The 15,045-nt window shown below is 38.8% G+C and overlaps 3 protein-coding genes across 5 annotated transcripts in view; 1 reads left to right on the plus strand and 2 right to left on the minus strand.

Annotated features, from left to right (window-relative positions):
* LOC108116168 overlaps positions 1-10,372 on the minus strand; it is a 32,663-nt gene extending 22,291 nt beyond the window's left edge. For 2 of the 3 annotated variants that reach the window (XM_041818661.1, XM_041818659.1), the window contains exon 1: positions 10,034-10,372. The gene's annotated coding sequence lies outside the window, so the exon portion shown is untranslated. Of the gene's footprint in view, positions 1-10,010 lie in introns of all 3 variants that reach the window. The other variant, XM_041818660.1, reaches the window with a different exon arrangement.
* A 272-nt stretch (positions 10,373-10,644) lies between these two features.
* LOC108116152 (mucin-2) lies at positions 10,645-12,790 on the minus strand. The gene is made up of 5 exons (XM_041818770.1): positions 12,615-12,790; positions 12,481-12,550; positions 12,195-12,254; positions 11,004-12,053; positions 10,645-10,910 (listed from the first exon to the last, which is right to left on the minus strand). The coding sequence occupies exons 1-5, from the start codon at positions 12,696-12,698 to the stop codon at positions 10,717-10,719; spliced, it is 1,458 nt and encodes a 485-aa protein (XP_041674704.1). The 5' UTR covers positions 12,699-12,790; the 3' UTR covers positions 10,645-10,716.
* Positions 12,791-12,877: 87 nt separating this feature from the next.
* LOC108116180 (leucine-rich repeat extensin-like protein 5) lies at positions 12,878-14,824 on the plus strand. Its single transcript, XM_017227921.2, has 3 exons — positions 12,878-13,076; positions 13,138-14,475; positions 14,546-14,824. The coding sequence occupies exons 1-3, from the start codon at positions 12,962-12,964 to the stop codon at positions 14,716-14,718; spliced, it is 1,626 nt and encodes a 541-aa protein (XP_017083410.2). The 5' UTR covers positions 12,878-12,961; the 3' UTR covers positions 14,719-14,824.
* Positions 14,825-15,045: the final 221 nt, after the last annotated feature.

The raw sequence follows: 15,045 nt of genomic DNA on the forward strand, positions 1-15,045 counted from the left end.
ATGAAGATTCTTGAGGTCCCGGGACAGCGCAAGTTTATTACAGCATCCCGCCACGCCCACTCTAACGCCCACAAATCGCCAAAAACTAAAATTGCTGAAATCTCAGGAACTATTGCAGTTAGAAAGTTGAAATTCAAAAAGTATAATGTTTAAATGGCAGCGCATCTTATAGTGGTACTACTATCCGGCCACACCCACCCATACGCCCACAAGGCTCAAAAGACAGTTTTCGGATTTTCTAGAAAAGCTGATATCTCGGTAATTATAAGAGATAGAAAGTTCGGATTAAGCATGTAGGTTTCTATTATGCTCCCAATGCGAATTGTTTTTTTTTCGATCAAGCCACGCCCACTCTAACGCCCACAAAACCTGAACAACCAAAAATGCAAAAATCTCAAAAACTATAAGAGCTACATAATTTTGTTTAGGATCACGTATTTAGGAGATGCCTTTGCAACTTTCCACGAAGTTGCATCCGGCCACGCCTACTCTGACGCCCACAAACCGCGGAAAACTGTGGCGTCTATAATATTATTATGAATGCCTTCGTTTGACCTTGTGTAACTTATTTCTGTTAATACCTATCGATTTACCAAAGATTTTTCAAATCGGAACATTATTTCGCTATTTATAAAGAAATTAAGTTATAAGGCCTCACATGGGCAGTGACGTCACTATAAGCATACTCAACATACTTCCTCTGACAATAGGTGGCGCCTTGTGAATTTCCACTAGCAAAATAATATTTTAAAATTTTGTAAAACAGTAACGGGTATCTTATGGTCGCGGCACTCGACTATAGCGTTTCCTCTTGTTTTTTATATTCCAATAGTTAATGGAAGAAGATGAAAGGTCTTTAGAGAGTAAATCATTTTAAACCAAAAGAAAAGAAAGTAAATTTAGATAGAAATTGGCATTGCATTCAAAAATTTGTTAAATATTATATTAAAATATATCATTTTTGTTAAATTGTATAATTTTGATGATCAAAAAGATAATTTAATGATGTCAAAATATAATTTTAAAACAATTTATTATATAAATTGACAGCTTGTAGCTTAATTTTTAGATTTGCCTTAAAGATTTTCATTTAAGGCCCTTAAACTGAAGACCCAAATTGGATTTAAAATCTAATTAATTGATAAAACAAACTAAACATATCTATATCATAATATTTTCCCTAAGATAAGTATATTTCCCACCCACATATATCTCAAAATCAATCTCGTCACCCAGACAATCAAGCAAATAAATCAAAAACCCATCACATAAACTTGAAAACTCACCCTTGTTGCAAGTACAAATATCTCAAGGCATCTTAACCTTCTATCTGAATTTCTATCTGGCATCGAACACTTGAAAGCCAGACACTGTGATTCCAACCAACACACCACCTCAGGCAACCCCTTCAAGTGCCTTGACCCTTTTGGCCACCCAAGAAAAAAAGAAGGAAAAAAAAGAAGGAGAAAAATTACAATAATCGTATATTGCCGCAATGCCATAAAAGTTGACCAACTTGGGGGGATTCCAGGCCGAGATATTCCATACATATAAATGAACTAATTTGGTTTACGCTTTTGGGCGGTTTTATGGACCGCAGTGCCGGGGCATTTGGTGGCCAAAAAGCCAACAGCCCTGGGAATTTCTCATAGTGTAGGAGTGATGGCCGCAAAAGACAGCAATAATGCGGGCCAAAAACAATTGTACTAAAACATAAATTTACTTTATTAAATAAGGAAAATACGGCCATAATTCTTTGGCTTCCATTTCGTCTTGTTTTTCCCCCACCCCTACTCCTCTTTATTTTCCTCTTGCCCCATCCTCTGCTGACGTTGTCGCTGCCCTCGCCTCGTCTTTTTTTTTTGTTCGACCGACTGGCGTCATGGTGGGCGTTTTGACAACCACGCGGCTAAATTCTGGCCTTACTTAACCAAAAATAATTATGTGGGATACGCCACCACTCACACACACATACTCACACACACACACACACACACACCGGCACATTTAAGGCAACTAAATTAAGCATATTTTAGCTATTTTTATATAGAAATAATAATAATTTGGCTGCTTCTTGCCATTTGTTAATGGCTTTGAAATGAACAGCGAGCCAAGAACATACAGACAAATATTTCCAATAACAATATAAAAAGATTTATGAGAACAATCGAAGACAGATGTACCCTTTTAAAAATATATTTATATTTAAGACGGGAAACTTAAGAGTAGTAACATAATATTTAAGGCTGAAACTGCTACATGGATATTAGGTAGATAATTTTTCAGGTATAACAATTAGTAGTGGTTATTACCTTGAAAAATGTGCATTTAAAATTATGATTTTTATGTTAAATAAATAAATCAACTTTATTATTATTAAAAGACTAAAATTGGCAAGGTAAACTCAGAGGTTTTTAACTATTTCTCAGGGTCTTCAACCTCCACTTTATATCATAGCCACCCATAACATATCGACAATGATGAAAACTCTTTTGCAAGACGCCAACAACAGTAACAGCTTCCACCTGCATGCCCCAAAGCAACAAAAAGAAGACGAGGCGTTCGTTGTTTTTCCACGACTTCTCCCCAACTATTTCACCGATGTTTTTGTCTCGTCTTTTTTTGCTTTTTGTTTTGTAATTTATTTATAAAATCTTCCCCCTACACACAAGACCAGACCAAAAGTTGAGCAGAAGACGCACCAAAAACGAAAAAAACGAACAAAAAATTGACACCGGAAGTTGTGGCTGCCTCATCTTCTCGTCTGGCTTTCTTTGCAATCTGCATCTTTTGCTCTCCTTTCGGAAGCCAGACAAATGCTTTAGAGACAAATTACTTGATTTGCATATATATATATACTCGTATAGTGTATTTCCTCTCACCCGAAAAATCTCTCAACATTGTCAATTTTTTTGTGTGCGCTTCTTACACGCTCTTTTCAGTTGATTCTTTTTTTATGGAAATTTTTCAACAACAAGAAGTAGAAGGTCTCTGGGAGTAGGGTCGGTTGGGCGCAAATTTGACGCGCAACGGAGCGCAGCAGTTTGAGGAAAAACTCCCAGATTACTGCCCCCTTTTTTTCTGAGTATGACCCCCTCCCTTAGAGTTACCCAGCTGGGCTCCACTGTCAGTTGGCCAAGCCGGCTTTACTTAAGACGGTTTCCATTCATTCATTCATTAATGCCCAAAAGCAGAAGCGACGCGGGAAAGACATCTGCGATGCCAAGATACTTTTTATTACATGGATCCCCCATCCCCTTGCTCCGTTTCTTTTGCCAGCAAAAACATTGCACCAGCGTAATCCCAATAAGTCGTTGATTCGGGCTGACTGACTAGATGCCATTGCTATGGCAGCGATTACAGCATCACTGGGACACCAGCAGTACTGGTCTATACACCAGTAGCACTAGCCCAAAGTTAAAGCCAACAACGACAATTGCCTGCACAGTGGCCCAAGGTCGTTGGTGAAATGATAATGACGACAGATTTAGGGTGAATGAATCAACAGATGGTTTATAGATTGCCCGGAATGATAGGTTTACGAGGAGACTCTGATGAAGAATTGAGATCATTGATGATGGTTTAATGGGCTTAGCACATGGACAGCTAATTGAAATGTTTAGAAAATGTGAAGTGCGAAAGATGTTTGTTAAATAATAATATAAATTATTTATTATATGAATTTGAACTAATCTACAATTTACTCTTCAGCAGCTGCAATCAACCAAGCAAAACTGGTATTCCATCGATGGTGATTAAATGTTAAGTCTCCTACCAAAAACCTCTTTGATTTTGCTAATGACTTATTAAATCGCTAAAAGGCAAAAAGGGTAATTTTCGGATAAAGCCAACAAAAAGCTAGTTTTCTAGCCTTTGCTGTTATCAAACGACATGATTATTCTAATAATTAGGTGTTCCTATAATCATAGGTCTAGAGTAGGTAATTAAAATAAACTAGTTTAGCAGATAGTATATAATCTCAATGTGATGCCTGGCTGATGCCCTTTCCAGATAGACAACCATACATATATGTTTGACTGATAGATGGCGCCTTACTGCTGACTAAGAAGGCAATAAATTTTCCAGCTCCAATTGCTAGCAACTATCAACTGATGAACGATCATCAGGTGTAATCCGATCGTTTATAAATAGTCTGGCGTAACATCGCAAAACAATCTGCGCTGTTTGGAGGACTTAATCAGGCGGCAACATCAAGCTGATTATGAACAGGGGCATTATTACTCAAGCAAGTTTACAAGGGGAGGGAAAATTATATATACCAGATTGATTACTTTCAGATCACTTTTCAACCAGTGTGCAGCAAGATGCCCGACAATCGTAAAAATGTAGGGAATTAAGTCAGCCAGTGACTGTGTGTAACAGTTAACTGAATTTGTCTGTTACCATCTCGCTTGCGCCTAAAGTTGCACAACCATGGCGGGCAAAGAAAAGTGGTGGAAAATCTGGGTGAAGAGAAAGAGAGACAGGGGAGTGGGGAAAGCGGGATCAGATGAAAGTCTTACTCAATCTAAGTTGCAGTCTGAGGCAAAAAGTAAAACTCAGTTTGAATGCAGCGCAACTAATTAGTTTTGAGGCTGCCTCTGTTGCCAGTGCCGTAATCGCAGTGGGCCACAGCAGACAGCGACAATTTTCCCACTGAATTTTCACTTTTCCTTCTTCTCCAACCGGGTTTCTTTCTGCTGCTACGTGCCCGGTTAAAGAAATCAAAGACAGAAGAAAAGACAAAAAAAAAAATGACTCAAACAAAAGAATTTATGAGCTACGAAAAACTTTTGGCCCCCACTTGGTGGGAAAAACCAAGGGGGAGAAGAAAAATAATGGGAATGGGAAAAAGTGGGAGTGGTAAGCAGTTCTATCTTTCTTTTTTTTTTTTTGTTATTTTTTCCATTGGCATCGCTGTTAAACCGAATAAAATTTCCATAAAAGTACATGCAGACAATCGTTAATTTCTAAAATATTTAAATTGCTTTGTCAAGCCAGATAAAACAGATTCCTATAAATCCTACCAGTTCTTATATATATTTTATGGATATATATACTCTTTTTTTATTCCTCAGAAAGATCTCAATTAAATCTTTCTTGGTGTCCCAACTAAATGATTTACGCTTGGACCAGCAGAAACTCTAAAAGATTTATGATTTTGTGTATGAAATATGACTTGGGTAGTGCAAGTTGCCTCTAAGCTTAAATATTGTTTTCCTTTTTCAAAGGCGAGCCAAGCGAAAAGGCCGATGAAGCTTGAAAACTTAATAGAAATTTATGATGTTATTGGTTACAATTTAACTTGAAATGTTTTTAAACAATTTATCGTTTAAGTTACTTAGGGTTTGGGATACATTTTTGCTGAGTTTCTCTGGCTTTGAGCTGTATATAAAGTTGTGGATTCTTTAATATAAAAAGAAAGACTTTAGTTTGTAGAAATATAAGAAGCTCTTAAGATGAAAAATGTATATAATGTTAAACCAACTAACTAATCAGCCAATAAACTTAAGCTGGCTTACCTCATTAGATCATTAAACTTAATTTCCCCACAATCTATCACTAAACTTACGACTTTCTTATCAAAACTAGATGTACTTAACTTAAATAGCAACTAAGGAAGGTAACTAAGCTTAAGCTTCCACCCAGAAGCCTCACAAAGATCAGGAAACCGAGTTGCAGAAATAACAAATCAAAGTAATCGATGACCCTACACAAGGGTATCAAATGGATGCCAAGTGCTTTTTACGATTATATTTTTTATTTGGATTTTCGGATTTTATTTCGGATTTCTTTGTCGCGTCGACTCTTGCCTGCTGAAATTCAAAATCATGGTCATGGCTCCTAGCATGCGATTTCACGTTTTTCGCTTTTTTTTTTTTGTCGTTTTACGTCTTTCGGTCTTTTAGCCACACACAAACAGAAAATACAATCACAAACACTCCGACCAAGAGACACGCAAATAAATAAATAAACATGGCTGAATAAATGAATATTAAATGGCCAAAAGCTTTGACCAAAAACAACAAAAAGTAATAATGGAACGAGAATAAACAAAAAACGTTATTCGATACGCAAATGGCAGCTAGTGTTTGAATGTTTGCCATTGCCTTATCACTTTTTTTTTTGTTTTTTACTTTTGCATTTGTTTATTCGAATTCTACAGGGGAAACTCGAACCCCGGGCGCATGCAACCATAGAGTGCGTCAAAGAAATTTCAAACTTGATTGACGACAACAAAAGATTGGCCGCCGACGTCATCCGGCAAATATTTTTTTAAAGCTCGAATTGGAACTTGAGGCTTGGGGCTTAGTTTTTTTTTCTTCTAATACTTTTGCCGCCCACGTACGGTGGCCAACAACAACAGCAGCAAAAACAACAACACCAAAAGACACAACAGCAAAAAAGATACTTCTACTCGCACACACATACAAATATTCAAGCGGCGAGAGCGACGAAACCGCGAGAGCGGAAGCAACAACTTCGACAGCATAGAAGTGTGTGCCAGCTAAGGGGGCGTGGCGGGGCCTGTAGGGGCGGAAGGGGAGTGACAAGCTTTTGCGGTTTTTAGTTACACCGACCTCAGCTTGGCAAACAAGCACAGTGGGCTCAGGTAAAGCGAAAAAGTAAGCTAAAAATTTAAATATTTTTAAGGAATAATAAATAATAAATAAAAGTTATAAAATTGGTTTCAAAAAATAATACAAAATACAATAAAATATGCCATTTTAAGCCAATAATTTAAATTTACAACGTAAAAATAAAACTCAAGAAATCTTAACGTATACGTAATATTTTCAGAAAATCTTAAAAAAAAATATTTTCTTTTTTAAGATCAACATTATCATGATTTCTTCTATTTTTTTAAATTCGAATTTTAAGATAGTTTTTAATACTTTTAATCAAATATCTGAAATAACACAGAAACTGAAATAAAAACATTAAAACTTCTTGAAAATTTCAGATTTTAAGAAAACTTATAAGCCCCAAGACAACGTGCAATCAATTTCATATTATTGATTATCAAAATGAGTAATAATTTTTGCCTCTGGATCGGCAATCAATTTCTCATACTTAATTATTGGCTATCAATGTGGATATAACTTTTGCCCCACTGCCTCCGATGACGGTGTCTTTTGCCTTGCGCTATTGTCATTTACTTTGTGGCAAGCAATTACATGCGACAAGCCAACCGGCGGTTCTTGTTGTTGTTGTTGTTATTTTAGCTGTTGCTGTTGTTGATATTTGATGTTTGCAGCTTATGGTTTTTGTAGGCGTGGCCCAGTTTATTGTTGCCTTTCCAGCGGCTGTCGTAGTTCGCCACATTTGGCCGAGAAAATTTATGTCAAGCCGACTTCTTTTTGGGCCTTCTGCGCGAAAACATGCGTAAAAGTAGCTGCGAAAAGACAGCCCACTGTCCGCCCCACAAAACCACAACACCACACACCGCCACTACGCCCTCAAACCTACTCTTTGGATTTCCAATTGGTTGCTGAAATTAAAATGCCTGGCAACAAACATACACAAACTTTTTCGACACACACAAAAATGGGGGAGTGGGTTAGGGTGGCACGATTTATGGGTTGAATGCAGCATAATTCGAAGTTATAAATATTTTTAGAAAAGCCACAAGTTTTAATAGGAACTAGGGTTTCAAGGAGAAGAAATCATAGAAATTTCAAACTGATTTGATTCAAAATGTAAAAGAACAACATATTTATTTGAGACTATGAAAAGTATAACTATAAATCATAAATTTTAAGTTTATAAAACTTAAACTTAATAAACTTAGAAGCCAGATTGGGAAACACATTTTATAAAGCCCTGTGTTAATCCTTCGCTAATCTAGATTACACGCCAGTTACCGAAATCAAATAAGCCGCCCCCCCCATAAATTCTTAATTATGTTGAGTATAAAATTTGGCCCACCCTCCTCTGCGAAAGAGTAAGGGAAAGTTCAGAAAAAGGAGGGAGAGAGAGATGGCCTGCGTTTAACAGCGGCGTTGACAGCCGCATTGGGCGCTTGGCATCTGTCAAACGTGTCATACGCAAAATAGCTTAACTGTCATAAAAACAACAAGTGCGTCAAGCAGCGGAGATCGTAAAACGCTTTATTACAAACCCCCACTCCTTATAGGGGGGGTTTTGTACGGTAAATGTGCGGCGACGTTTATGTCTCACAAGTGGGTGAAAGGAGGGGTTGGTCCAGGTAGGCAGTGGGTGGTGAGTGTGGGAGAAAGGTAAACACTTGAAATTCCCATTGAAGAGAAGAATTCCTTTGGCTCTGTTTGTTGATTTCCATAATGTTTATCTTTTATGTTTTACCCGATTTATTTGATTTATTTATGAACTGACCCCAAAAACCGACAATCATCTGTGGCACGAACATCTCGAAAATTAATTAGCTCTTGGGTACTAAATATTATTAAGTTTTGTTTTGTAAGCCACTAAAACAGGTTAAATATAGCAAGATTAAGCAAGAGCCTAGTATAGTTTTCTAGGTTTCTATTATAGCTAAAAGAGGAGGCTAGTTTTTAAACAATGTCTTTTAGTGTTTTAAATAATGTCACAAGAAAACTTTGTTAACATTCTTAACATGTTGTAAGATTTACAACTTCTGTAGAAATTCCTTTTTTAAGACACTTCTTGATGTATTTCTTTTGATTCCATGTTTAAATATTTGAAGTTAAACAAGGGATTAATATAATATGTTTAAGATAGATTATATACTATTTAACTATTTGTGTGGGTTGATTTTGATTTAAAAACATTCGATTAGCAATAATTCTGATATTATTAAAGAGTTTTTCCAAGAACATAACCAACCAAATATTCCCTTTCAATCCCAAAAAGTAAGTTACAGCATTCCTTTAGTTAATAATTTGATAATTCTAAAACATTTTATCTTTTAATCTACTAACTTCCGCTGATTTGGTTGATTTCCCAGATGGTTATACAATTTATTTTATCTGATTTATTTACTAAGTATCCTTCCCACTCTCTTTCTCTCCAATTCCTTTTTACCCTTTACCGCTACTTTATCTTCTTCCTCTTTTGGTCAGAACGCCAACGCCTCGCACACATACACACGTTCATAGTTTTTTGCCCCATGCACATACATACATATACATACGGGTATATGAGTGTGTGTGTGTGTGAACGTTGGGGGTTTTAATAATAGCACACACACATATTATAAAAGCTCCCGCTGGAGCAGAGAAATGTTGCACTAAAAACTTCAACGCCCGCACTTCTGGCAAATATCAAACAGCAAGCAGAAATCACAAAAGCAAATACAAAACTTTCTTGCCAACACACACACACACACAAACACATACACATATTCGCTTCCCTTTTCAGAGAGAGAGTTTGTGGGCGGGAGAAAGGGATAAGGAGAGAGAACGGGAGGGCGGTACTGCCACAATAATACTCTTGTTGTCTGCGGCAACAGTTATGAAAAGTGCGGAAAAGAGAGGGAGACTTGAAAAAAAAAACAGGAAGTTTGTTGATTTTTTTTTCAATTAACACAAGCCACAGCGAGAAGAAAGAGAAAGAGAGACAGAGATAGAGACAGAGACAGAGAATTGTACAATTTATGAGTTTTTGCACTATGTAAACAAATGCTTATACAACAGCCCTATGCGGTTTATTAAATATGATTTTTCGTTTATTTTGCTTTTGCACTCCCCTTTGTTTGTTTAATTTGAATTTTGTGTTTTCTTTTGTTTTTGGTTTGTTTAGTTTTGGGTTTTCTTTAATTATTTCGTTTATATATTTTCATTTTTATTTAATGTATATTATTTTTTTTTTTTTGGTTTAAAACATATAATAATTTAAATATTTTTTGTATATTTGTTTTGTTAGGTATATTTTCTCTTTCAAATTCCTTTCATTTTATCTTTATTGCTTGATGAAAAGTTGACAAAACAAAGCCACAACAAAAAGTAAAGCAAATCAAATCACACGCACACACCTGCAACTAACACCCACCCATTCACGCACACACCCACCTATGTATATAAGTATAGCGTACCTCTCGCAACAACAATTAGTTTGCACAAAAATGCACTGGACGTCGCTGCTGATGCCGCTACGCTGCTACTGCTCTGCTACGCCGCTGTTACCGCCGTCAGAGCCGACACTTTGTTGTTGCTTTTTGGGGCTGCTTCTTTTTGTAATTGCAAAGACACAAAAACACAATCACACACACACGTACACTCGCAAACGAATTGGCGGCGCCGCTTTCTTTACACTTTTTTTTCAAACAAACTTTTTTTCAAAAGCACACCGAAAGGCAGAAAGGCCCGCTCTCCGCTAGACCGCTATTTCCGTTTCCAATTCGAATCCGATCCGACAACCGTTCCGCTCGCGATGCAAAAACAAAATGAGACTGGCGACAACAGCTGGAGCGGCTACCATTTGTTATCGATTATCGGACTATCATAGCTTAGAGAGAGAGAGAGTGCCGAATGAAAGAGAGTAGGGCCAAGTTGGGGCTGTGCACTTGATAAGTCAAAGTGGGTGTGTGCCTTGGCTATTTATCGATAGTTAATATTATCGATGAGTTTTAAATTCAAATTTCGAAATCAAAATTATATAGTAATACCTTTCAAAATAATAAACAAGCTGTATGGACAATTTTACTTCTTGTAATTTTAACAAATATATATTGGTTATATTGTTTATTTAAATTATTAAAGTTCACAATTGATTTAGCTAGTAGCACTTCTTAGTGCACCAATCCCAGATACATCCGTCTTTCGGATTGCAACCAAACTCGCCTGGATATATTTCGCAAAAGTCCTGGGTGTTCATAAAGGCGCAGCTTCCGTTGGGACAATAATAGCTATAGCATCCCGGCGAGCACTTGTCCCGCTGATTATCCTTGCAACCGGAGCAATCCAATACCTCTGTGGAAATTAAGCAAAGTTTATGAATTTTTTAAATTGGTTCTATATATTTATATTTAAATTTTTTAGTTTTTATATACAAAACAGACTCACCGCTCTCCTTGCACTGTGGAGTACTGCAGGCCAAAAGTGGAGGATTTGGTGGCATCACTACCCTCTTTGGATTTTCCCCATGGACTATTTTGGGGGGTTTGAGATAAACCACAGGCGCTGTACAGACCCTCGTGTCGCAGAACTTCTTTTCCTTGCTCGAGCACACCCAGTTGGGAGCATAGTTGATGCAGATCCGAGGACTCTTTACAAAACAACAGCCCGATGGAGGATTTCTACCCGGAAATGCTTCATTGATCACCGACTGTTCCGTGGTTGGGCTCCAAGTTGGATATATCCAAGGACGTCTTGTTGTTGTCGTTGTAGTTGTGGCTGGGGCTACAATATTATCTGGTACACTTTCGGGAGTACTGAAGTCATAGCTCTTATCCTTATCGGGATCATAAGGTGCGGCTGTTATGTACTCGACACGATTTATATTTTCACTGGTCACAGCGTACTTGTGCTCATTGTGGATCACATTGCCGATCTCCAGAATTGTGGTGATATATCCCGGTTCCTGGCAGCGTTTTCCAAACCAAACAGTTCCCGGTGGACAGGCAGATGATATACAACGTCCGGCGTAATATTCACCCTCCGAACAAACGATTTTCCGGCATTGCGAGTCGAAGAAAAGCGAGCCAGGTGGACAGCGACCCAGTTCCTCGGGTGGCAGAACTGGTGGAAGTGGTTCAGTGGTTGTTGTGGGTGGTTCTGTTGTGGATGTCGTCGTTGTTGTTGTAGTGGGTTCTGTTGTTGTGGTTGTTGTAGTAGTAGTTGTGGGCTCTGTTGTTGTGGTTGTTGTAGTAGTAGTTGTGGGCTCTGTTGTTGTTGTCGTCGTAGTGGTAGTTGTGGGTTCTGTAGTAGTGGTTGTTGTTGGTTCTGTTGTAGTAGTTGTTGTTGGCTCTGTTGTTGTAGTAGTTGGTTCCGTTGTAGTAGTAGTTAGTTCCGTTGTTGTAGTAGTTGGTTCCGTTGTTGTTGTTGTTGTTGTTTCAAATGGACAAGGCAGTGGATTTGTCCGGTAGCACAAATTATCAGTACTAAGGAAGTACCCTAAGAAGATATTAAAATTATAATAAATATTAAAACATTTATTAAAAACTTAACCAATATTTATAAAATGAAGACCACATGATTAACACACATAGCTAAAAATTTTAATAAAGATCATAATTAAATACGTTTTATCCTTACCAGCAGGACACTTTACGTTAGTCTGTGGGTTGCATTTTCCATCTACGTTTAAGTAGTATCCTAATAAAAGATTACAAAAATTATAATTAAAAACAGTTGAAAAAGAAATTAGTGTTTGCAATACACAACAATTTGTTTATTTTGCTTGACATTTAAAAACAATCTTAAAAACCTTTGATTATATTTAATAATAGCCGCTCGAAATTGCTGATAATTTTAAACAACAATGCGTATACGTAATTATTTTAAGAACAACGCGATTGTGGATCAGCGAGAGAGTTCTTACCTTCGGGACAAGATGACGAGCTATAGCACAGTCCATTGACATACTGGTAACCCGGGGGACAAGCCATGCCCTATGGAAAATCAGTTTGCATAAATATCGTTAATCAATCATTAAACTTAACCACTTTTCCCTACCACGTTATCCGTTTGAGCATTTCCACAGATTGCATTGATGATCAGGCAGACGACCAGAACCGATCTCAGCGATTTAGTAATCATAATGCTTGATTTCCGGATCCCGGGAAACAGGAACCGAGATTCGCGATGCACGGCTGTCCGCACTTAAAGAGAGACTAATCGAAGCGTCGATCCGGCGATGAGCTCACTGGGATTCTGATTCTGAATGGGAAGCATAATTGCTAGCGCCGTGATAACCTTCTCGGCACGCCACAGATAACGGTGAAGGTCGCTTGGGCTATAGCCCGACGAGTTTCAGCTGTTCCTGATCTGTAATCCGTAAGCCGGGTTTAGTTCGAATCGGCATGTCTGATCAGAAAGTGTGTTCCTGGCTGCTGCAGCCGGTGCTGCTATTAATCTGCCTGGGACTATTTCCCGCTGAGGTTATCACTAATTCTATACCAAATCCCTGCCAGAATGGTAAGTTCGACTGGAAATACTTTCATCTTTTGGTCTATCATTGCTATTTTTAAAATTCCAGGTCAGGTCTATGCCAATGGCGCTTGCAGTCCGGTTATTGTGAATGTATATAATGGCTATTGTGGTGGTCAGACAGGGATTCCTTGCAATTCTGGCAATCCTGTGGTTGTTACTGGTACTCCTGGATGTCCCAACGCTCCTGTGCCTCCAACAGTGGATCCAGCTAAGCCACTCTGTCCAAATACGCCCTTAAACCCCATAGTGGATCCAGTGAAGCCGCTGTGTCCAAACACTCCCTTAAATCCTATTGTGGATCCCAGTTCTCCTCAAAAACCTGCAGAGAATCCGTCTACTCCTACTTCTCCCAATACACCTTTAAACCCTATAGTTGATCCGGTTAATCCGCTGTGTCCCAATACCCCTTTGAAACCCATAGTGGTTCCGGCTACTCCTGCTTGTCCCAATGCTCCTCTAAATCCCATAGTGGTTCCTGCTACTCCTCCTTGTCCCAATGCACCTCTAAATCCCATAGTGGTTCCCGGTACTCCAACTGGTTGTCCACCTTCAAGTAATTGCAATCAAACCACGGAGTGTCCCAATAATTGTCCCAATTCGTGCAATACTAATTGCCCCTCAAACTGTCCTAATCCAGCTCCTTGCCCGACTTCTCCACCAATTATCACTCCTGTTACAACACCTGCCCCTGAAACCCCACCCGCCCCTCAACCAACTCCGTCACCCTATCCACCACCCACATCCTCACCAATTACCACACTTCGCCCTGAACCAATCCCAGTCCCTACTCCCCCACCGGCTCCAATAATCCGCTGTCCGCAAGGAACAATCCTGGTCAAAGGTGCCTGCCGCCTACTCTATTGTGGAAGATATGAAATATACAACGAAGGACGCTGCATTAAGGCTCGTTGTCCTGCAGGATATGTTTGGACGGGAATCAGGTGCTCTAAGCCCAGCCCCATTGATGTCGGCACCATTTACATAGAGAACAATGCCTACCAGAAATCTGGAGGTCTGCCCCAAACTTTCACCAATGTCAACAATGTCGAGGTCAATGCCTCCATTGCAATCCAAGGACAAACTTCCGAGGAAGAGGAGGAGGAGGAGGAAGAGAAAGTGGTAGTCGCACCGCAGCTGCCTTCAGGACCCTGCTGCAATGTGGTGGCACCAAGGATTTGCACCAGCCCAGTCGATCAGTTTGCCTACAAGTGCTTCAGCAGGACTCAGCAGCAGTGTGGATCCTTCTGCAGTGCTAACAAAGTGGTCCTTGCCCCGCCATCAGTAACTACCTGGACCCAGGCTAACAACCAGATGTTGGTCATGCCACCTAATTGGGTGGGTCAGGGTTGTCAATCCAACGGAGGCATCTGCCAGCAGGCTTCGAGTATGTTACTCATAACGATCGTTTGGCATTAATCACTAACTTGAATTGCTTTTTTCATTTCTCTTTTAAGACTACGACTGTAGCGGCTGTGCGATGGGTGACTTTTCCACCTGCTCCTCGTACTGTTACTCCTACAAGTGCAGCAGCCACAACTGCGCCTATTATGACCAGAGTCAGTACTGCTCCCAGTTTCCTGGTCAAATCGGCTGCCGAGCGGATGATGGATGGTTCCCATCTTCGTAAAATTAAACTATTAAATAGTAAACCAAACCAAATTTGGTTAAACCAAGTCATTGCTTTGTGACTTAAGTAATATTTTTTGGAAAATAAATGTTATTTTATATGAAAATTAAGTTTCTGACAACTCACAATAAACTTTTATTAGTTTAATCACTTAGTCAATAACATAAACTGCTAATTAAACATCGAAGTATGTTATGATATCACCTAAAGATACGGCGCTGCATTCTCGATCACTTCCAAGACAACAACAAGACTTCAAAGAACTACAATAAAAACTAAAAGTAACTCTTCAGTTTAGTGTATTTCAACCTAGTTGATATTTTAATC

The sequence above is a fragment of the Drosophila eugracilis genome, unplaced genomic scaffold (assembly GCF_018153835.1).
Source record: "Drosophila eugracilis isolate 14026-0451.02 unplaced genomic scaffold, ASM1815383v1 contig_367, whole genome shotgun sequence".
NCBI lineage: Eukaryota > Metazoa > Arthropoda > Insecta > Diptera > Drosophilidae > Drosophila > Drosophila eugracilis.

Excerpts from the sequence above, each read along its gene's own strand:
- LOC108116180 (XM_017227921.2), top strand. The coding sequence starts at position 12,962 with ATGTCTGATCAGAAAGTGTGTTCCTGGCTGCTGCAGCCGGTGCTGCTA. Across the intron at positions 13,077-13,137 it reads ACCAAATCCCTGCCAGAATG|GTCAGGTCTATGCCAATGGC; the intron begins GTAAGTTCGACT and ends TTAAAATTCCAG. Across the intron at positions 14,476-14,545 it reads CATCTGCCAGCAGGCTTCGA|ACTACGACTGTAGCGGCTGT; the intron begins GTATGTTACTCA and ends TTCTCTTTTAAG.
- LOC108116152 (XM_041818770.1), bottom strand. The coding sequence starts at position 12,698 with ATGATTACTAAATCGCTGAGATCGGTTCTGGTCGTCTGCCTGATCATC. Across the intron at positions 12,551-12,614 it reads ATGCTCAAACGGATAACGTG|GGCATGGCTTGTCCCCCGGG; the intron begins GTAGGGAAAAGT and ends GATTTTCCATAG. Across the intron at positions 12,054-12,194 it reads TAACGTAAAGTGTCCTGCTG|GGTACTTCCTTAGTACTGAT; the intron begins GTAAGGATAAAA and ends ATATCTTCTTAG.